A 24704-nucleotide genomic window follows, 5' to 3' on the forward strand; every position below is an offset into this window, starting at 1 on the left:
CTAAAAAGTCACTTATTTGAAACAGTTTCTCTGGAGATATAACTGTCATCACTAGTTGACACTGTAGTTCTCTTCTAAAGCTGTTTCCATAATAATGAAACACCAAGAAGATAAATGGACATGGATGAATGTGAGACCTGAAGATACATATTACATTCATAATGAGAATAGCAACTAATATGTGTAGGTAGAAATGCATGAATTCATTTCCAATCTATGGTATTCTTGACTGAGTTCACTCTTTTTTTTCCTTTTAGAATGAATGTATTCCACTTGATTCCACTTACTCTATCCAGAGGGCAGAGGCCAATTCCATTCCCAAATTAAACTGCCAAGAGTTTTTTTTTTTTAATAAATTCACATAGATTTCTGAGCCAAGCACTGAGTTGCAACATTTGGAGAAGAGCAGAATCAGAGAGAGAGAGTGACATTCGAATGGGCTCGTTAGCCTGAAAAGGACACTTTCTGTTGGAACTCACAAAGATCAAACTCTTCAAATATCTCTGTGTCCAAGCCAGGCTTCCATGTTTCCCCTCCAAGAAAAGCAACCAGAAAGCCCTCTGCAGCCATTTTCCTGGAAGTGAATTATCTGTGTTCCTCCTTTCAACTGTAACCTTAGCCTTTACCTCCAACATCCAGCAGGTCCACGAGTAACCCAGTTCCCTTTGTGCTGACCATAAGGCATTGATGATAAGATATGAACACCCTGTGGAAAACCCATCCACAAGTAAGCCAGGCTTTGATTGTTTTGAACAGGGGAGAAAGCTGGAGGGGCTCACAAACAGAACCAGGGAAGCAGCAGCATGAAAGTACGTATTATGTCATTAGTAGTCTCAGTAACACTGGCCATAGTAATCTCAACACAGTAGTAGCTCTGGAAAATAGAACAGCATGCTGTAGTTGGAGATATGAGGTGGAAAGAAACAACAGTTTTGCACTTCCCACTGCCCTAAACAGTTGCAAATTCCAAGAACAATCACTAGAGGATTTATGTCTGTACTATATATACGATATTTATTTCTTTATTTACTCAGTAACAGACTGAATAAGGAAGGGCAAGCACATAGCCTTCCTAGTGACTGCCTTTAAAGCCGACTCAGTATCCATAAACAACAAAATGCTGCTTGTCAAAACTGTTCTTTGCCAGCTCTACAAAAAAAATCATCTATTTCCCACTGTCTTGATTTAAACTGCCAATTTCTTTCAGCAGTCAGAGTATATCACTACTTACTAGCCAACACACATCAATAAGTATTCTTACTTAACGTCTTGACTTAACAAACAACACAGAGAAGTTAGTTACAATGCCTGGTGATTTTGTACCTAAAGTAAGGCTTGATGCAGGAATTAGTCTACAAAGTTCACTCTGACACACTAATCCTTAGCAAAATCCTCTAAAGAAAATTACCAGGTGCCTGAAAAATATGTGTGTCCTTACCTAACCCTGAAACCTCGTGTGTGCGTGTAGGGGAATTAAGCATCTGCTCACATAGCCAACAAAGCATCCAGTTGATTGAGAGGCACCAAGAAAGGATCAAGCAATAAGACTAAGGAAATTCGTTTTAAACATGACTTTGAAACAGAGCCATTCGCATTTCTTCTGATCCTAAAAACAGACATTTATTTAGGATTAGCAATAGAGCCAAAGCAAAAATAAAATAGTTTTAAAAATCCATCCAACACTGAGAGGGCAACATTGAAAGCCATGGCATGATGTATGAGACCCTGCTACAGCTGCGCTTGATGTGTGGGCCTCAAGGTCAGTCTTGAAAACATCACAACCCATACAGCAAACGGCTGGCTATTTCCCAAATGGGTGCAACAGTGGCCAGATTTGGGTGCCAAGAAAGAGAACAATAAATTAGCCCTAAACCGACATGATCTATCAGAGCAGGAGATTCCATTATTCCAAGCAACAAAGCAGGAAAAAGAAAGAAAGGCAGTCAGTAGTAAACTGGATTACAATAAAACTGATCATCCTGATAGTATCCAATTCTCCACTGTTTGTGTGGTTAAAGCATTAATGGGGGAAAAAACCCCACCTACTTACATCTAATTTTGCACTAGAAGAGCAAAATTATAATACTCTATCACATGTGGGGGGTGAGGCAGTTCCATGCTGGGAAAGGGTGGTCTGTGGCAGCATTACCTCCCTTAGTGGTAGAGTTAGGCAAAAATAGATAATGTGTAAAGCCTGTCATTTGTAAATATATAAAACATAGTAAACCGTGTAGAATGGAAACATATTTTACATATATGTTTTTTTGGCAAACAAACAAACCAATTACAAATATATAACTTCTGCATGTATTCCAGTAAAGAGCTGAATTACACAGATGGCTTTAAAAAAAAAGATGCTTCTACATGCCACAATGCCCTAGCAAAAACAAGTCCACCAGCCCAGTGTCATTGATGGGAGTTCCTTCTGTGAAGTCAATAGTAGCTTCAAGAAGAACACTTGGTTTTTGTCATGAAAATAGGACTGGAGAAAACCGGAAAGTCCCAGGTCAATATACAAAGGTTTATTGATATTTGACAAATTAATTCTCATTAGAACGCTGATTTAACCAGTGCCTATTATCAGCTATCCATATAATTGAGGAAAATGTCAGATTTGAATGCATTCTAGCTGCTAGAAAGCAATTCGAAATGTTACGTAATGGACTGTGTATCAGGATGTGTTGATATGTGTGAAGAATAAAATGCATTTAAAGATTAAAGCAATACCAAAGAAAGAGGTACAAACTCAATTTAAGTTCATTCCAAACGGAGGTGATGCTTGCTGAACTGACAAATAATTTTTGGTTTATTTTCATATTTAAATATTGCTGGTCAGTAAACAGAATACCTAACTGATAGCATAAGAAGTAGATAAAAAAAAGATTAGTTACAATAGAGTTGTACAAAAATACATGTTATTACAGCCACCTGTCTAAGTCCAAAGGCTGATGCCACCATACAGATGCTTAGGAACACAGAGCTGATGGGAAACAGACATATACATCTAGTTCAAACTTTTGGCCCACAGATATAAAGGAGAAAAAAATGGAAGCAGCTTTAGACCACTGTTTCCTTCTGGTCTGATAATATAAACCCTACAATTTATTCTGGTCTGAATCAAACTCTTGGGTCTCCACAGTTAGGCTACTTTAAATGAAAGTCTTAATTCCTAGGCATAGCATTCCCATTAAGAGAGGCAAAACAGCAGCATTTTCTGGAGTTAACAGAATCTGAACCATCTGGTCCTCAGTATGTCTTCTACAGCCTCCACGGGTGATGGGCAGTTCTTTATCTCTTCATTAACAAGAAGTCAGTGGTTAGCTTCACATCACATGCTAGATTAGGGCTTAATAGGGATTGGGTAATTCAACAAGATGTGGGAGGCAAGCCATTGTTTTAGTCTGGTTTATACAGTGTGCTATAATGTTATGCCGTAATATAGTATAATCGTTAGTCCATACCATGTTGTAGGAACACAGCAGTTGTGTGCTGTTCGTCTTGGGTTTAAAGTATTGTGAGAATATCAATCATCCTGCACACCTGATGACACCTGATGAGAAGCTGGGCCTGGAACAAAGACTCCTTCCTACTTGAATTCTAGGGGAAGGTCTCCACTGAGGCCACAGAGTTCTTACTGTTACACAATATAAAATCAAACTTTCTGAGATGCAAGAATAAAGTTTGCCACTATTTTCAATCAAATTAAAAGCCTGCCTTGGTTGTCAAAGGTTTGCAAAAAACTGGATTGACATTCTTTAATACTTTAAATTCTGGCCAATTATGATTCAGTCATTTCCTGAGAATTTATGAATGCCCATTGGATTAGTATTTCTGAATAAAATACTAAAGATCTTAATACTGTTATTTAAAGAAAAAGGTTGGTAGGTTATTTAAAGAAAAGGTTGCAATTATCCTTGGCATTGTAAAACAGTTGCATTCCACAAGGAATATCACTTCCTTGCTATTTTTCCTTTCTCGTTTTTAGCTACAATGCATGATATAGATAAAAATTAATTGGTTTTACAATGCTTCCATGCTCATCACTTTTAGTTTGCCCACATCTTTTCTGCTTGGCCGTACACATCTATGTTAGGAGAGGTCCCTCTGAAATGTTGCATCTAGGATTATCCTTCAATGGAGTACAATTAAGTTCCTCTTGCTATAACAGTCAAGGCGGGAAACACAGTGACTGAATCCTCCTCTGATTTGTAACTTTGTATGGTATTGGCAGGATTCAGAAACCCTCAGCATATTAAAATAAATCATGCCAAATGAGCAGGTTTACTTTGTAAAAACAAGCAAACATGAATATAATTTGCTTAATTTATTTGGAATGCAGCTGTTTGAGGGAAAAAATGGGTTTACTTGGCACAGTCCCTGGAATTATTTTGGTGCAAAAACATGAAAAGTCCTGCATACATTTCCAGTTAATGTTAGATGTCTTACTGCCAAACTACATTTTGACCATCCTAGTTGTATCCTAATTCACCCAATTGGCCTGTCTGAAAGTTTTCCAGCCCCCACTCTGCTGTTTATTTCCATTTGACTTCCCCACATCCACCTCTTTTTATTCTTTTAAGATCTAACTCAGATTGTTGCCCTGTTTGGATAATAGGAGGCCTATTGGGAGAAGTGAGGATGTGAAGGCAATCAGGCATCTTTCCTGCTTTCACCAAGAAAGACAAAGGAGAGGGGGTGAGTGTAAAGAGAAAGTTTCAAGGAAAAAGAGCAGGTAGGTAGGTAGGTAGATATATAATTTAGGGATCCTTAAACAGCACCTTTAGTTTCACCAAGTGAGCACTGTCACCATTCCTCTTGTCTTTAGCTATTATTCACAAGTAGTCTGTCTATTGAGAGCCAGTTTGGTGTAGTAGTAAAGGCACCAGGCTAGAAACCAGAAGACCATGAGTTCTAGTCCTGCCTTAGGCACAAAGCCAGCTGGGTGGCCTTGAGCCAGTCCCCCTCTCTCAGCCCTAGGAAGGAGACAATGGCAAGCCACATCAGAAAAACCTTGCCAAGAAAACTGCAGAGACTTGTCCAGGCAATCACCAGGAGTCAATGCTGACTCAAATATGCACGCGCGCACACACACACACACACAAAATCTGTTTCTTAAACTATGAACATGCATATTTCTGAGTTCTCAGGTGACATCTATGAACCAGACTTGGGGAATATTTAAAAGACAACAAAAGCAATTAAATTCTCTGAGAAATTGAGCCAAAAGCGGTGGTGGCAAAAGGGGTGGTGGTGCAGATTCAATCCATCTTCCCTTTCTCCCCTGTTGCAACCATTGTTTAGCAAACCTAGTCAATAAACTTAAGCGGACAGAAAACCACAAACCTACAAATACAATACCTACAAAATAATGATAAGTTTATACTGCAAAGGAAGCCCAGTCTTGTAAACTTGCTAATTTGATGAGCAATATAAATTTTATCAACTGAGAAACAATATCATTTTGACAAATATGGAAATCTAAGATTTTGAATTTAATAAAAAGCAGAGTTTTGACAAATGCAATTCTGTCATTTGTAAATTAGCCTAACCTTAAATATAGTTATTTACATTATCTGATTGTTTATATGTGGAGTAGGTAGAATGGGGAAGCAAAAGAAGAGACTGGATTCAGGACACTAATGGGATATCACTGTATGGAACCAGGATTATTCTATGTGACAGAACACAGAGAAGTGTTTTCTTGCTCAGTGGCACCTACTTTTGAATGATAGAAGAAATATTCATAGAATTGCATTTAAATTGATTTCTCCTTGATTCTGATTGATATAATACATTTCACAATATAATTCATATTACAATACCAACAATATTGATTTTCAGTGTGCTGTAAGAATCTTTATGGTGACAAAATTCCTAAACAGTATTTCCCCTTTTCATGAATTGCAATGACTATGGAAAAGAAAGGCTACGGTATTTCCACTCCACCTCTCTCAGAAAGATTCCTGAAGCTTCCAGTGTATCACTGGGTATGCGTTCTTGATCTTCCTTCATTCAAACCATGTGATGTAGCACCATGATACTAGTGTTGAGAAAGGTGATTGGACAAACATTTGCCAGCATCCCACCATTTATAACTCTCAGGCATTTGGAATGCAGTAGGTATCATGGCACAAGAAGCTTTTGAAGACTTAAATTTATTTTTTACTCAACTACTTTCAGAAATGCCTCTGGGATTTTTTTGCAAAACCGCAGACAAATGTACACAGATACATATACATATAGGAAGTATAAGGGAAACACTATCATGTTTTCCTTTTGTAAATGAAGGAGTGAAGACCTATTTGCTTATTTGTAGACTTGGGATGGGGGGGGTGGAAAAGGACATTCAACAATTGAGCAACATGGAGGGAGAAAGAACAAGTGCTGATTAGCTGACAGATCTATGGGAGTTTTAAATGTGCAAACATATAAGAATTTTGATGCCAAGAAAGACATAAGAAAGACAATTTGGAGGAATCCTGTACTGTGGAATTGTGAAGGAGTGGTAAACAGAAAGGCTGCTACTCTGAAGGGCCTCACAGAACATCATCAATACATCCACATGTTCTTCTAATCCAACCAGTTAGGGGTTCTACCTAGACAGAAGATCTAATTGCTAAGTGCAGGAAGAAATCTAGATGATACATTTTTTGTCAATGGTTCACTATAACAGCTGAGTCTTCAGAATTTTTGCTTGTCAAAGACAAGTCATAGGCTCACAGAAACATTGTCAGCCAAAAAAGGGAATAAAACTACAGCAACCTATTACCACATTTCATATTTAGTGTCTAATTATTTTTCATGTTTCTGAACTTAATCATTGTTTTGATTATTTCAAAGCACCCAATCACAAGATCAGGAGGCAGAAATCTGTGTACATCTTTCTGTAAGAATAAATGGAACATTAAAAATAAATTTATCTAGCCAGAGGAAATTTAGCACTAATGGGAAAATGCTCATAGAATATTAAGTATACAGCAGTAACTTAGACCAGAATGAGACTGAAGCTGGTGGAAGAGCCAAGGGCATGCCCTAATCTGACAAACTAGAGATGAAGGCACAGACGCTCCTCTGCATTTAAAACACAGAAAGGTCATATTAAACACATGACCTCCAGTTGACTTTCCATTGGCAGTGAAAATCTGTGGTAGCATTTGCATTCCTTTAGCCATATAGCAACATCTGCACTTAAAAATGAATTGTGCGCAGATTCATTTCTGAATAGGTATTTGAAGCCCTGAATATAGAAGAGGAGGAGGAAGCTATATATCTCATATGACATCAGCCATGTCTTTCTTGCAATGGAAAGCACATAGCTTCCTTCACCTTCACTCTTCAAATGTCAGTGCTTATTTCAGAATGTAACACCAGTTTCCTCCCCTTTCCATAAGTGATCAACGTTTTTAATTATTATTTTCACAGAGCACATTGCTCTTATCTGATTAAACTTTTGTTCAGAAATAATTAGTTTCCAAATGTGATCCAAATGAAAGTAATGAAACTTCATGGTTTCCACGGAGACAGCATAACTTTCCATTCTGGTTTTATTCAGTGACTTTTGGGCATTAAGTTCATTTCAGAGCATTTCTGTACCACGTTGTACATGAATATTCATATGTAGTTTTATGTGCATCCTTCCTGATACATGCATATATGTGTACATATTCCCTCATGTACATTTTGTGAACACTTTTTTCTGAATATATTCATTCAGAATATATTCAGAAAATATATAAATATATTTTGAATATATTTTTCATTCAGAAAAAGTGTTCACAAAAATGTACATGAGGGAATATGTACACAAATATGCATGTATCAGGATGTGATGGCTATCCACACTTTAGTTACAACCTACCTTGACTACTGCAACTTATTTTACGCAGGCATACTTCTGAAAAGTGTCCAGAAACTACAACTGGCAGAAAATGCAGGGGCCAGGCTACTGACTGGGGTAAGATACACATGTACTGTATGTACTGAGAGATCAGTACCGGCTTCCAATAGCCTATTCAAATCCAGATCCTTGTGTTGACCTTTCAAACCCTGAATGACTTAGGGCCTGTCACTATGAATCTGCATGATTACTTGGATTGGCGAGAGGGGCCCTTTTGAAGGTTCCCCTACTGCTGGAAGCTCAGTTTCTGATACACAGAAGAGGCCCTTGCCTGTTTTACTCCTAAGCTATGGGTGCACCCCCTAAGGGGAGGGCTAGGCTGTCATTCTCCTAATATTTAGGAAAAGGGCAAAAATTATTTTTATCACCAAACGTAACTGTTAATTCTGTTTCTGATATTTTAATTATACTGGCTTTAACTTTTTATTTCATTGCATTTATTTTATAGACTGGTTATATACTTTGTATATAGTACGCATATATACATAGAATATATAATACACAATTGAGTGTTTACATAAGCTGTGGCCCTACCTGGGGTGAGAGGACCTTGCTACAATGACTCATGCCTTCATCACATCCCTCTAGACTCCTTCAACGCACACTAGATGAGGCTGCATTTACAGTCTGCTCAGCGGATTTATTTCAATCTCCTCTTGTTATTTTTACACTATTCAATGCCAGCAAGGTGCAAAATTGAACATCCATCATACCTTTGCAAAATGCAAAGCTTACAGAGCTCCAAAGAATTCAAAATTAAAGTATTAAAACTAAAGCTAAGGAACAAGAGAGAACAGAAGAAATATCAACAGAAGACAAGATGCTGTACTACTCACTTCCTGAGCTTTTCATCTTTTGTTTCTGCCACATGGTATCCAGGCTTACACTTGTAGCGACAGACAGACCCCACATCATGATTCCCTTGCTTGCATCGAGGCAGCAACAGCTCAGCATTGGCAACTGGGCCTGGTGGGTCACACTCCAATTTGCAGTAAGCTTCTGGAAGTGACCAAAGTCCATCCTCCAGGCAGGTGATCCACTGATTGATTCCTGATTTCAAGCAAGAGAAAGAAAAAGAAACAGACCTACTCAGACTATGGGATAACCAGTTATCTTGAACCTCAGGCTGAACTGTACTCCGTCTCAGTTTTCTCCACCCTCACCATTTATTTAATTGCACAGAATTTTATGCCGCTTCAATCTGACTGTCTCCAAGTAGTTAACACGGTATACAACAGCAACAAATAATTACAATAGAAAATGCTAAGCTCTCTGTTTTCACCATCTTTCTCTATTGTTCTTTGGCAATGTGAAATACAGCTTTTATCTGACAAATGCCACATTTATTATCTGGAAGATGCAAGCAGTCACACTGCAAGGCAAGCAGTCACACTGCATCTCTCATTCATAATCAGGTTCAGGAAGAGGCATCCTTAAGTCACCAGTATAATGGCTGGTGCTTGTGGGAGAGAGATGCCCTTCACAGTTTAGTGCAATGGAATGTGAGTTTGACGCAGAGAAAAGGGAGGGGAATGCCAAGCCATTGCAGAAAAGATATCTGAGTCCTGTGAAGGTAGAAAGCATGAGAAAGAAACTAAAAACAACTTCACCTTGATTGTGGTAGGTATAAGTTGAAGTAGAGAGGGGCTTTGACAGGCTTTCAAGATTCTTTTACAATATCCTAACCACATTAAAGAACATTCCAAGATTCCTAGTGACTCCTGTGTCCTGATCTTGTGTACACTGAAGGACCTAGAAGATTTCAGTTCCTCAAACCCAAAGAACCAAGAGCCAAAGCTAATTTTGCATTTCATTCATAAATTGTTGCACTCATAGTCTTATGTTCACTGGAAACTTTTAAAGAATTTACTGCAAAGAAATGTCCCAAATAATTCAGTCCCTCATTCAGAGCTGTCAAATTCAGAGAAGGGGAAATGAAGATTAGGGATATATTATAATGTCTGGTGGACGGCAGCTCAAGTTCTTAAAGCAGTTAGCATTTGTTAATTTCTTTTTCTCAGTTTCCTCCAGATAGAGCATTGTTTTGGGACCTACTGGAATAGATGTGTCTCCCACTTGCAGTCACAATTCCTTCCCCACACTTTAGCTTTATCAAAGATATTTTGAAAGAAAGAAAATCATGGACTCCCCCCCCCCATAATTATGCTGCTGTCACCAAGATTATAAAATGTAAAGAATCCCTTACATTGAGCTCAACATCTGGTGATTTCTGGGGCACACCCATTTAGTTTTCCTAGCAACAGTATGGAAGTGACTAGATAAAACTTCAAAGAGATGTCTTGGAAGTAATAAAGGATGTGAACCCCAATATGAAATTTTATAAAGTGTGTTTTATATCATGAGCGTCCATGTGGGGAAGGGCAAGGAGGACAAATGACAAAATATGTGTGAGATCATTATAGAAATATTATGACTGGACATACTTGCATCAGATGTCAGGACACAAGTATGTAATTCAGCATTTGCATGATGTTACATCCACATGTCATTTGACATCATTTGCTGCAGATACTGCTTTTTGTTTTTAAAATGGAGTCAAGATCAGATGGTTGTTACTGGAGCTGCAGATGTTGGGTAGTGTTGGCATGCTGAAGATGGCTGGGAGGATACCTGATGGAGGTGCTCATGGTCAGGAGTTGGACTGGAGAGTCTGGCAGAGAAACAGTAGAAATGGCAGTTTGGGGAGCTGATGAGGAGCAGACCCCTGGGAGTGATCTGCTGGATATCTGGAGAATGGTTAGGTGGCTGGCAGAGGATCTTAAATCTGACCTGAATGTAGACACATAGCCGAAGAGACCAGTGGTGATGGGGTGTTTTTAGCAGCACAGTTGATCAGTCGTTTGCTAATTTAACTGGCTAGCACAGTGTAGTTTTTGGCCATAGCTCAAAGACTGGTAAAGTAGCCATAGGGTGGCAAGGTTGACTGTATCCTCCATGTTCGCAGTGACACAAGTGACAGCGATATGGTGGCAGCTGCTCCAATTTGGCCAGTTTCCATAAACTGCAGTGGCAATTGTCACCTAGATATGCCCATCCTTAGTGTGCTGGAGGTTTTTGGACATCCCGTTTGAGGCAGCAGTGTGAGTGGGAATAGGTCAGTGGTCCTGCAAGAGAACCAACCTGCATCCTGCAGCTGCTGTGTGACTGGCCACACTGGACAGTGGCCACTTTGGCACTGTATCTCTTTCTTTGCTCCATGCTGTGGACCTCAGATTGAAAGGGACCAGAGTTTTCCTTGGTTCTTAAATTTATGGCTTGCAACAGCCTGGTGCTATACATCTTCATCTCCAAAGGTTTGAGGGAGAAAGGGGACTGGACTGATGATCTCTAAGTTAGAAGGTGTTGGGAGAAAGTGCTGGGAGGGGGCTGGAGCCAAATCTAGCTGCACGAGTACTGTATACAAATGCATATAAGTAACAAACCTCACCTATTTAGCACATTCTTCTGAACTTATGCAGTCAATGATATTACAAGATTAGCAAAGACACAGGTGTAATTTTCTAGAACTTTGTTCTGCCATCCAAATCTGCCCTGAGAAAGTCCATCATACCTTGGAGTTTTGCTGGCTTGATGCAGGAAAGGAAGCATCGCTTCTGGAATGTAGTCCCTTTAGGGCAGGAGAACTCTGCATAAAGGACGTGAGATTGGTCTGGAAATTGGCAGTCAATAGGGTTACATGTCACTGATCTGTCCCAGTGCCCAGAGCTACAAGTCAGCAAGATCTCTTTCTGGCAAAGAAAAGTAGAAGGGTCAGGAAAAATCAAGAAATTAGTCACTCCAAAAGTTTCATTTGGAACTGAACCAAGTGGGTAACAGGTTCATTTCAATCTGGGCTAAGACACAGACAAATTGAAGTTTACCACCTTTACATTTGTCCATAACACCATGAAAAAAGTGATTCCTCTGCTTTCATTTTAATCATATACCCTGAATCATAAGCAAATGGTTCTGAAAAAGGGGAGTGTCTTTGGCCACTAGTGGTCTTTGGTTCACAGCACTGGTAGCAGTGGCACTACTAGCTTTTGTCACCTTTTCTCTGTGGCACGGGGCCAGGCTACTTGCAGGATCACCTTTCTCCCAATTTTTCTGCTCATCCCACCAGTTCTAACAGAGAGGGCATGCTCTGGGTCCCTTTTATTAAACAATGCCATCTTGTTGGACCCCAGAATTGAGCCTTCTCAGTGGCGTCACCCGCCCTATGGAACAACATCCCCCTGGAGATTTGGATGGCCCCAACCCATTTAGTCTTTTGTTAGGCCTTGTACCTTGGCTGCTTCCCCAGGCATTTGGGACAGTTGGAGAGATGAGCTCTACTATTGTTGATGCGCTTTTTTTTCTTCTGTGAGTGGGATTATTGGGCACCCAGGCACCCAGGGTTCTGTATTGCGGCTTTCTGTGTTTTTAATCCTTGTAAACCACCCAAAGTCATTTGTGTGACAATGTGTGGCTATGTAAATCATATCAATTAATCAAGATAAAAATGTTTTTCCCAACTGGCTTAGAAATCCAAGAAATGAAATGAAAATAGTTCCCTGACTCCAAGCTTAAAAACCAAAAAGACAGGATTATAAGGGTTGGGGAACAAAGGGAAAAAGCTGGCATCCTTTGGAAGAAAAGCCGCATCATGGCAGTATATATTAATTTGTTCTAAGTCAGTGCTAAGCAGAAATGCCAATACTTTCAGTAAATATTCTGTTCTTAATGTAATCTACATTCCAGGTCCAGAAAGCATCTCTCAGCAACCTATACAAAATAGGTGTTTTTAACAAATGTGAATATGTTCCCATTTTGCATAATTGACTGTGCCATTTGTTTTTCATAATTCGTTCTGAGTTGGCCAATCTTGCAAATATAAAGGAGGTGCATAAGCCCTGAAGCCCTACCCTGCCTACTATTTAAATTAGCTACCTGCCTGACCTCAGAGGTCCAACTAGGTTTATGTTTGATATATATCAAAAGATTTTATCTGTGACTAATTACAAATATGTAGGGAAGATTAGGGGAGGAACATCTCTACAGACAATGAGATATGAGATGATCAGAGGCCTACCTGTTCTATTTCAAAATTTGCAGATAGATACACTCTGTGCACTAACACAGTGCCTGGAGAAAAAGTCCACCAATGAAGATTTCTGTAAGTATTTTGTAAAATAAAACCCGGGAGCTACATGTTACATATGAAGCAGATGCCAAATTTACCTTCAGGTATCTGAAATGGTGCAAGTTGGACCTTGATGCAAATAGGGAGAAAAGTATGGTCCAAACTTATGCGTGGCAGGGTGGGGAGAAGTAGAGCAGAATGGCTCCTTTGATAATGATTTCATGTGATTATGTGCCATCAAGTCTGTGTCAACTCTTAACAACCACATAGATAAATTTTCTCCATGACCATCTGTCCTGAACCTGATCTTCCAAGTCTCCAATGGTGCACTCATTGCCACTGTAACTGAGAGGTCCATCCACCTTGCTGCTGGTCATCCTCTTCTTCTTTCTCCTTCTACCTTTCCCAACATTACAGCTTTCTCTAGAGAGCTAGGTCTTCGCATAATGTGTCTGAAGTAGGATAATTTGAGCCTGGTCATTAATGCCTGTAGTGAGAACATTGGGTTGACTTGTTCGATGAACCATTTGTTTGTTTTCTTGGCTCCTCCTTTGATACCAGTCCTCCACTCCCATAGAGGGATTGGAAAACTGAGAGCAAAAGACCCATGGGTCTTCAGCTGCCAGTCTTTGGCACCAAAGAAGGTGTTCCCCACCCTACTTCTCTCCTTCCTCTGCTTTTGGTGTGGAAAGAACCTGTACTCTATTTTATTGCCAAGGCAAAGCAGGGTGTGAAAGTGCAGTCAGCACTTTTTTAAGCCAGCATAATTTTCTTTCAGCTCCTTCACTGGATAGCAATGCCCCATGCCACCATCCAGAAGAGCAGTTAGTCATGATAGCCTTCAGTCTTCCTCCTTTCAACTTTCCTGGTTCGTTAGCAAAGCTTCTAATGCTGGTTATTTGGGGTGCTGTTTCTGAGGACTTTTCAGTGCACTGGGTTATATGGTAATTTAGACTGTTATTTACTACTTTTATTGTTTTACACTGCAGATGTGTTGATGTAACTTGATGGTATTGTAAGCTGCCAAGAGTCATTTGATTGTGCTAAGTAGAAAAGAAATAAACAATCCAACAGCAGGTTTCACAGCCAAGAATTCTTTTCTACCAATGTTTCTTGCTGGCTTGCCAAGCATGTAAACATGAAAAGTGGTAAATTTAACTTTGCTTCAATTAAAAAAAAATTTTTAAAGCAAGAAAGAACATTTTAGAGCACTCTTTTCCCAATCCAAGATGCACCTGCCTAAATAGAGATAAGAGAGTTATTTATGCAATGTAAGGTTAGATGTTGCATCTTTAGTGGTACAGTTCAACATAGGAGGCCTTCTGCCATTAATCTCAATTAGTCAATGTTGCATTTGTTATTCCCACATCTGTACTGAACATTATTTATTTATGTAATCTATTTATTTCCTTCGTTAATCTGAAAAAGATCATTAAGGCAGCTAATTCTTTTTTCCCCACAAACATATATTTTTTTCACATCCCTGAACAAAGTTAGGGCAAGCTGGGAGGCGGTCCAAGTATTTGGACAAAAAAGAAATATAAATATTATGGGTCCAAAAGAAGAGAGAATTTAGAATTGATTCCAATTAATCTTTCTTCAGGACTACTATCAGTTCAAAACAATAAAGTTGTGCTACAAACCATGATTGCACAGTGCACATTAAGTTAGCTCATCAGTCACAACAGCAAAAAACTGCAAAAGAGAAAAACTGCACCATTTTTATAAATTAGATGCAGTTTATTTTACTGCTGTAGCTATTGTTAAGGAAAATATATCTTGTTTTTTTCCCATGTTTTAAGATAATAATGAATTACACACTTAAAATTACAATATAAATGCTTTAGCAGTCTTTTTCATAGTGTTCTGCTACTAATAAGAACACAGTTTTACGCAAATAAAACCTGAAACAAAATGTGCCAGACATAATGTATTTGTTTAGAATTTCAGTCACTCTCTTTACCCTGTTGCTTTTTTTTTATCCTCAGGATTCATTGGGTAGAATTAAGGGACTGAGGGAAATTGAGTTTTTTTGTTGGCTGAATTCAGACAACTGAGATTGCTATTGTTTCCTATGCATATTTTTTATTCAGAGTGCTGAATATCTGTATCATCCATCCATCCATCCTCCCTATTTTACCTACATATACACAGGGACATTCTCTTTCTCCATCGCCCCCCTCCCCCAAACCACCTGGATGTTTTCATTCTTTTTCCTGCAACTTTTATGTAGTTTTTTAATGCTTCAAAAATCACTAAAGGCAAGATCAGACAAGGCCAGGGCAAGCCAGAGCAGGCCAGGGAAGCTGAAGAGAGGCTGTAGGTATAAGAAAGTGACCATAAGCACACAAGGGCAGCAGTAAGAACATCATGGGAAAAGGAACCTGTCCATAGTCATGAAAAAGAAGTTGCAGTGAGAAGAACCAGTCAGTCAGTCTACTTATGTCCACAAGATTCAATGAGCAGGAAAGAGCTCTTAGAAAATTTTCTCTAGAGCAGTGTTTCTCAACCTTGGGAACTTGAAGATGTGTGGACTTCAACCCCCAGAATTCTCCAGCCAGCATGGGTGGAGCATGGCTTTGTCTATTGCTTACTTGTATCAAACGGTTCTGAAATGCATTCTCTATTTCCCATCACTCGTTTTTTTCCTGTTTCCCAGAGGTTTGCATAAGTGATATTTTAGAAGTGAAAAGTGGTTATTTATTTTTGCACTTCCAGGTAATTAAGAGGTATCATGTAAATGCACAGTTCTCAACTAAAAGTCTGGGGCAGTCAGTTTAATTTGCATATTTATAGTTCTTGTGATCTGTTAGCAATAAGGCAACATAGGAAACGGCATCCATTGATGATCATGTCATCAATGTCCAGTTAGTATATAAAGACTAATATTAATATTAATATTAACAATTTCCATATACTTTCAAAGTACTTCATTTGTGGTTAATACAAAAATTGTATACCGCTGATTAGCATTATTATCATTTTCATAATGGAAACAGAGGGCAGTGTAGTTGAGACACAATGGCTTGTCAGAAATACCTGGAAATAAAATATGAACCAAGAATTTCCTAGTTCACAACTGTGTTTCTTTGCCAGTATATTTCACTATATCTATTCAACTTTTCAGAGGACAACTAGCTGACTCAATGCTACATCAGAGATTAGTTTGACCTAATCCATGACTAAGGATACAAAATGTGCCAAAGAAACTAAAATCTGACACAATGAAAACTTCCTTTTTCACTGAAAGTAAATCCTGCAGATAGTTATTATTTGCTGAGAATTGTTTTGCTCCATCCCCAGCATTTTAAATTTTTGCCAACAGTTAAAATATTTTTGGCAATTAACAGTGTGGGAGCTGGAGGAAAAATATAGGAATGTAATATAGGAACAAGTCAAAACCAGGTATCACAACTAAAGGCTATTTAAAAAAAATATGAAAAGCTATGCTGAACATTAAAGTTACAGAAGGAAATATTTTGTAGGAGAAAGTGAGCTTTAGGTTGTAAACACATCTTTACAACCCTCTCCAAGTATTCACAAACTCTAAATGTGAGGTGAAATTGGAAGAAATACATGTACTAACTTCTCCAGTCCAACATCTCCATGTTGATGGAGAAACTTTGAAGAACATCTCTATAAACAAATGGAGGAATGAAGCTGGTACCATCACATTTCCATTTTGCCTCACTGCATACCATTTATGAAGAAGTTATTTATAATGTCCTTTTCAACTGTCCCCTTTTCTTTAGACAGGAACATATTTTATGCTTGCAGAGTTATATAAACACTGAAATCTCATGAGTTCATGAAACTTTGCAGGATTTCAGCAAACTCATGCAAGTACATTGAAATCTGCCTGGAACATCATTTGAAAACTCACATAGGTACCCAGTCTCCTAAAAAGCATATAAACCAAGCTATAATACTAATCTTAACAAGTTCAGGGCTGGTCAATTCATTGTTGAAAGACTGCTTGAAAATCTTACATATACTGCATTGGATTGCCTTCAATAAAAGTGAATAATGGAATAAAATAAAATGATAAAGCTTGTGCATATCTGTGGGGCTTAATTCTAAAAATCCATTTCTCAGGCATCTACATTTGCCTCAGATTCTTTTCTCTTTCTTCATTAGCTTCTCTTTGCCATTCACTTAAAATTAAAAGACCACTGGGTACTGTATTATTCTTGAACATTTCAAATTATCTTGTGAGTTAAGGCAAGAAATGTCAAGGTTTCATCACTGCCACATGACTACTAATGTTGCAAGCACTGCTCCCCTCTCCCCAAATATTAGACTTACAATGGGAAGAAATGCCTTTTCCTGATAAAGCACATCTGCAATGACATTCCTAACAGCAGTCTACTTACCTGTCCTGGGCGCAGCAACTGCCCATGTTTAACATGGAGAACAAAACCCTTTTCACAAGAAATAGCACACTCCATGTGCCCCCGACTACTGGAAGTACAGTTTGCAAGGGTAGCATGATGGATCTGTGGAAGCACACAGCCTCCCTGCTCTCTACAGTTATGTTGGGTGCAGCTGTTGGGAAGAGAAAAGGGGCACATGTACAGACACAACACAGATACACATACAGAGAAAGTGAGAAAAAATAGTGTATTGTGCTCCAAAACAACAAACGTAACAGCAACAGATATGAAGCTGGACTTCTTAACTCCATGACCAAATGTATTCCATCATTTCCTAAATAACCATAAATGTAGGCTTTTATCATCACCCTAAAGTTCCACAATTCCTCTTAATCTTTAGTACTAATTACACATGACACAGAATATTCCTTCCTTGGCTTGGTTTGCATGGCTGGGTTCATAATGAATCATTCTTCTGCTGATATTTTTCTATATCATGTGAGCATTTGTCTTCTCTCTCCACCAACACCCCATCCTATGTACAAGTTATATTTGAAGATCCCATTGTGTCTGCCATCCCTAAAGAAAAAGATTTAAAGAAATTCCATCTGCATGGCTAGCATATGAATGAAAAGCATTTCTTTGTATCAGCTACCCTGTTGTCACAGAAACATTATTTAAAAATAATCATAAAGAGGAAATCAAGGATACTAATACACAAATTACTGATTCTAGGAAAAAGACATAACAAATATCATGATATAATATACATAATTTTCAAAATTCAGCATTAGTTAGAAACTGCAGGAACCTACTGAACATTTAATTACTTCATACCTACAAAAAGTTATTGAAACTGAAGAGGAACAGTATTAAAATAGGGGAGGAAGGATTGAAGAATTTAAAAAATCAAAATGGAAGGCAAAAGATTATTTGTGAAAAAGACACCTAAAATACAAACAAGAAAATGGTGGGGTGGAGGCAAAATATGAAAAACTAATGAAACAAAGGGAGAAAAACAACAGGTATTGTAGAGCATTTTCCAGTTAACATAATTAGTGATGTTGGTCAAAATTTTCTTCAGCTTTTTTTTTAGTTCAGCATTTGCTTCCAACACAAACCAGCCACCAAAATTTATTTTAACTTACTGACTTGAAAAATTTATGAGCCAGTCTTTAAAGCAAAAGTTTTCTTAGGGCAACTTACAAGAAATTTTTCCAAGAAACATACATGCAGCTCCTGAAAACAACATTCTTCCTCAATTGTTTATTCCCAGAATCCAGATTTTGGATCTTTATTTTATTTAAATATTAATCATCTGCCCTATTGCAATGATTCTAAGGAGGCAGGGCACAAACAAGAAAAATAAACAACAACAAAATAGTACAAACACAGCACCACCAGAGCAGTAGTTAAGAATTTAATATAGCCATAATTTGATAAGAACTAAGGTCCACAGAACTCCATAGCCAGAGACAAGGGCTAACTCTTCAGGTGGCACCAAAATATAACCAATTCCAGCCTCAGCTTGACCATCTGTAGAGCCATAGCCAAAAAGTCCCTTTCCTATTCTCTGTACTATTACCAATGGTGGGATGCAAAAAAAGTGACTCTTGACAATTTTTTAATACTTTTGGATAGTGAGGTCACAATCTGGTTAGGGTTTTAAAACTCATCCCTTTCACCTTGCATTTAGGCTTTAGGACTGAAACTGGTCTTTGCCAAAACTGTAGAACCAGGTTCTGAGTAGATGAAAAGTATCTTCTCCTTCATGTATTTAACAATTATGTCATTGCATATGTCCAAGAAAAGAATGCAAAAATCCTTTTGTTTGTTCTTTTGGGGGTCTTTTCCAATTCTACTTTAACCCTTTTGAGATAGAACACTCAGTTATACTATAAATTTCCTTAAATTGTTTTATCATCTCTCCTCAAAAAGCATCTATTAATAGTTATGAAGGTTTACTCCACGACTCAACAACTTGTACGGTATTTTATTTATTTTTATTTATTTATATTTCGAATTTCATCCCCACCCATCTCACTCAAAAAGCAACAGTATTGTCATGAGCACCGATGGTGAGCAGGAGGGGGCCCCTATCCAGGTGGGAAAACGCATGCGTAGTAGTGAAGAGTTAAGCAGCCATTCAAAGAGACACAGAACAGATCCGCCTTAACCTTTGGGGTTTATCTGTCTGGGTTTTTCCCACGCTTCTTCAGTTTGTTAGGATTTTCTGTCTTATGTAACAGTAATAAACACTAGAGACCTATTCCTCATCTCAGCGTGGTTCCTGACTGTTAGGACATCAATCAGCAGCCCCTCCTGCTCACCATCAGTGCTCATGACAAGTATACATGTTAGAAATATGTCTACTTATTTGGTCAATTTCTATCCCACCTTTCCTTCAGGAGCTCAAGAAGCTTTACATGGGGATAATGTAAGATGGACTGAGGAACAACAACTAGATCAAAGCATGCACCAAGTTTCTATGGCTAAAAGTGGACTTGAATCAGCATTTCTCCATTCCTAGTCCAATACACAGAGATAGGTTTACCACTAAATTAAATAAGAACCCAAAATTTCCTATCACATGGGGCGTGAAAATTCTTGTACAAAAATGAAAATGTGTTTAGCATTCCCAAAAGTTAATCAGATATGCAATTTTTATTAAACTCATTTAAATTACTGATTGTATATGCCTCATAGATAACCACAGGTTTTCTTTCCTTACTCCTGCTCTAAATAAGATTTACTTAAATCTTTTCTTTTATCAGGGAAATCATCACTTAAAATCCTTTTATCCTTTTATATTCAAAAATCCAGATAATATTAAGACTGGCCATGCAGCAAGGGTATATCTCTTTATAATATAGACTGCATTTAAATTGCAGTTTGTATTGACACATGTGCAGCTTCTTAATGAATGAATGAATGACCTGTAAATGTGACTCAGTGCCCTTCCATATGGATTAATCATTTCATATTTCAGCATGTCCATTCCCTAGAATAAAGTGCACTGAGATCATACTATAACTGTGAAAATGCTGCTTTATCTTCATGAGCCATTTTTAATGCAATGACATGTGCCATTGTTTCTTAGACAATATAAAACCCCCCTCTCTTGCCTTCTCCCCACAGAAGTCCCAAAGTTACTTTTTAGTAGATTACCTGACCCCAAGAGCCAAGTTTCTAACCTGAAATAGGAGGAGACAGCTGGATCCTCAGTGCTTCATAGATTCTAGTTACTAACCAAAACACAGACTTTCAGAGAGCAGTCCTTTAAAATAAAGATCTCAAAATGAGACTTCTAAAGACAACATTTCCTGCACCCTATTTCCCTTAAGAAGCAGCTTCCTTTAAAACCCAGCCTCATATTCCCTAGTCCCAATTGGCTGAGCAATGACAGTATATTAGCTTCAGGCCATGAGACTACAGCTTATCATGAAAGCAACATTAGGTTCGTATGAATCCTTCAGGTTCATGATCCCACAATATTAAGGGTTTTAAAAGTTAAAATGTTGAATTGCACCTGAAAGCTAAATGGGAGGCTACAAACATTATACTACATTGGAATAAATGTTCTAGAAATGGTTAGACCTTTGTTGCAGCAGCTGAAGGTTTAAATATCATTAAAGACCTCTCACACAAAATCCAATCTATACTAAGGCCTGTGAATATGGCAAGTTCTGCTCTCCCTGAAATACACACAGCATTCTAGCATGTAAGATACCAGCTGCAGTTTAAAATGATAACACTGAGAACAAAGCTCAAGTGAATAAGTGAGCCAGTGTGACGCAGTCCTTAATGGGTTGAATTAGAGGTAGGAGATCAAGTTCTAGTTCACTCTCAGCCAAAGAAGACCACTGGATGACTTTGGACCAGATAGTCTCTCTCAGCCCAACCTATCTCAGAGGCCTGGGGTTGTAGCGAAAACAGGAGGAGGGACCACTAGGTAAGCCATCTTGAGCTCCTGAATGAAAGGTGGAATGCAGATCTCCTATTAAATATTATTTAATATATATAAAGTAGAGAAGTGTTGCAATCGCAACCTCCTCCTGTTTCCATTGCCTCAGGGTTAGCCTTCCAAATATGTTATCTGCATGGGAATTACTATGTGAGCAGATGCCACAACCACAGGAGCAAAGCTAATCACATGTAACTTTTCCACAACATTGCATATGATTCAGAAGTCAATGCCAGCCTTGTAAAATCTGCTCAGGTTGAGTTGGCTGTGTCTAAGAGTGCTACATACTGTATATGGCAAAAGCTCCACACCTGAAATTAGCGGCTCTCGGAGTCCTCACAGAAATGGGAGCAAAGCAACAGTGTGTTGTCGGTTGCTATAAGCTACTTAAAATTTATTTGCAATTCATGACTTATTCAAGAATGTATTAAGTCCTGAACATCTTCAGGAGTGTTTGCAATTACTGCATGTTCCTAAGGAAAGTCTGCAGGTGTAAATCTGTTCAGCATTTGAAGAGGAGACCATACACATCCCAAAGGAAGAATGGCGTATCTATATCTGTATCTGTATCTGTATCTGTATATATCTGTATATACTCTGTGTGTGTGTGTGTGTGTGTGTGTGTGTGTATACACACACATACAGTATATGATTGAATTTGAAGTATTTGGGGAAAAAAATTCCCTCTCACCCTTGTGGGTGATATGTGTCTTCCTCAATCTTGGGTCCTCTACCAGAGGCCTGAGAGATTGAGGGTTCTGCGCACTATATTAGCTGTTCCTAGCATTGCGCTCTTCTGGACAGAGAGCTCTGATGTTGTTCCTGGGATCTGTTGGAGCCACTCTCCCAGCTTAAGAGTCACCGCCTCGAGTGCTCCTACCACCACTGGGACCACTTTGGCCTTCACTTTCCACATCCTGTCTAGCTCCTCCTTCAGACCCTGGTATTTCTGCAGCTTCTCATACTCCTTCTTCCTGATGTTGTTGTCACTTGGCACCACTACATCTGTCACCACCGCGGTCTTCTGGTCCTTGTCTCCTACCACAATGTCTGGTTGATTGGCCAGTACCTGCCTGTCCGTCTGGATCTGGAAGTCCCAAAGGGTCTTAGCCCTGTCATTCTCCATGACCCTCCATGAAATCTCCCATCTGGATTTGGGAGGGTCTAGCCCATACACTGTGCAGATGTCCCTGTACACAATGCCAGCAACTTGGTTGTGCCACTGAGTGTATGCTGTTCCTGCATGCATGCATGCACACACACAAATACTTCAAATTCAATCTTCCAGTGTAGATGGCAAAAATTATCAATCAAACTATCAACATACATACAAACCAGTGTATTTGGCACAAGAAATCCAGACTTCACCTGACTGGCCAGAAAAGGTACCTTGGAGCCATGATAGACAGATTGATGAAAATGTCAACCCAGCATGCAGCTGCTATAAAAAGGGCAACTTGTACACTTGGAATCATTAGGAAAGGAACCGCCAATATAATAATGCCCATATCCGTTTGCCTGCAGTTCTGGTCACTGCACCTTAAGAATATTATACAGCTAGAAAAGATGCAAAAGTGTGTAATGTGTAGTGGGGTGGAGCGACTCCTCTATGAGGAAAGACTCTAGTATGGTGTTTCTCAACCTTGGCTGCTTGAAGCTGTGTGGACTTCAACTCCCAGAATTCCCCAGCCAGCCATGCTTGCTGGAGAATTCTGGGAGTTGAAGTCCACACAGCTTCAAGCAGCCAAGGCTGAGCAACACTGCTCTAGTAGATGGAGCTCTTTAGCTTGAAACAAAGGTAAATATGAGAGAACACAAAATCACAGATGGCACAGATAACAAGGACAGAATTTTTTTCCCTCTCATAATGTTAGAACTTGAGGTCATCCACAAACTAAATGCATGGAGATTCAGAACCAACAGAAGTTAATATTTTATGAGAAGGTGTATAGTTAAATGGCAGCCAGTGTGGGTGGCTTTAAAAGGGAACCAAACAGGTTCACAGAGGAACAGGCAATTAGTGGCTACAAATGTTGACAGCCATTTATTACTCTTGAATCATAAACAGAGTGTCTTAAATACTGGTTGCTGGGAAGCGACACCCTAACCCTACCGCTTTATAATCTGGGTATGTCAGCTTCCCAAATGCATCCAGATGGCCGCCATGTCACACAGAATGCAGGACTAAAAGGACCTCTGGCCTGACCTAACAGGATTCTTCTTATGTTCTAATAATTCTTCACATTACAAGGATGAAACAAAGTGAATAAAATCCTACCTCTGTTTACACAATGCTTAGATTTTAAAAAATGCTAAATTTTATTTCAACTGCAGCAGTAATTAGAGGCTCATATGTTATTTCAAGCATCCAGTTACCTGTGTCTCTGGCAGCCATGACCTTCATGCTCTGGGAGACAATTACTTGGGCTGGAAGAGTCAAATGGCAAATGGGTTCGCAAAGCCACTGCAGAGATGCCCACAGAGAGAGAGGAGAAATTGAACAAGGCATAGGTGATTTGGTAGGAGGCAATTTTTCCAGTCACGTTGATGACCAGTGGATTCTGCTGACATGACAGCTCTGATGTAGCTGAGAGAAATTAAAGGAAAAAATATCTTTTAAAAAATCTTGGTGAAATCCCTCTAAATTAAAAATAGATAAGAGGTCCTGGATTTTTTGGCTTGGTTTTACCAGAGGGTGGGGGGAAATCCAAAAGCATGGACAGCTATAGCCCTCACAACTTTGCCACTACGCCACTGCTGCATTTCTTTCCTTTCCTTTAATGCAAAGCAAAGGTACGTGAGGATAAGAGTGCAGGATGGCAGTACAGGGAAGTCTATTCCTGTCTCACCTCTAAATCAAGGGAAAGGGAAAAGAAACAATATGTTAATGTGGCCCAATTCGACGCCCTGAAAACGTATCGGGATTTCCACTGCTATCTGGGAATCAACAAATCTGAGGAAGGCCAGATCTGGGAAAGCTCTTTAAGGAGTGGCAGGGATGGCTTTGCGGGATTAAAGCAGCACAGACTTTTGACTTGCACCAAAATCTAGAGGAGATGTTGGGTGCTTATATAGTTTAAAGTAGTTCAGTCTGAAGGAAATGTATGGAAAGCTGTTTCCAGTTCTGCTGTGAGTGAACTTCACTGGCATCTCTAGTCTAAATTCATACTGAGAGCTAAATAAATAGTATTCAAACTATCTTTTAGAGCACTCCTGAAACAGTATGTTCACTACTACCAATCTATCACTGCAATAAATATATGGCTTTGATGTATTTAGAATGATATGTGGCCAGGCCCATAAGGCCACACCAGTGTTCTGTAAAGACTCCAAAATCTTCTGCAGGGA

General features: G+C 39.0%; 1 protein-coding gene across 1 annotated transcript in view; it reads right to left on the reverse strand.

Annotated features, from left to right (window-relative positions):
• PAPPA2 (pappalysin 2) overlaps window positions 1–24704 on the reverse strand; it is a 159976-nt gene that overhangs the window by 24231 nt on the left and 111041 nt on the right. Inside the window, exons 13-16 of the mRNA XM_063298487.1 lie at window positions 23733–23943; window positions 17393–17564; window positions 11469–11646; window positions 8734–8947 (exon numbers count right to left, since the gene is read on the reverse strand). Coding sequence (XP_063154557.1) covers window positions 8734–8947; window positions 11469–11646; window positions 17393–17564; window positions 23733–23943 — 775 coding nt within the window. The remainder of the gene's footprint in view (window positions 1–8733; window positions 8948–11468; window positions 11647–17392; window positions 17565–23732; window positions 23944–24704) is intronic.

This window comes from Candoia aspera, chromosome 3 (assembly GCF_035149785.1).
Source record: "Candoia aspera isolate rCanAsp1 chromosome 3, rCanAsp1.hap2, whole genome shotgun sequence".
In the NCBI taxonomy this organism is placed as follows: domain Eukaryota; kingdom Metazoa; phylum Chordata; class Lepidosauria; order Squamata; family Boidae; genus Candoia; species Candoia aspera.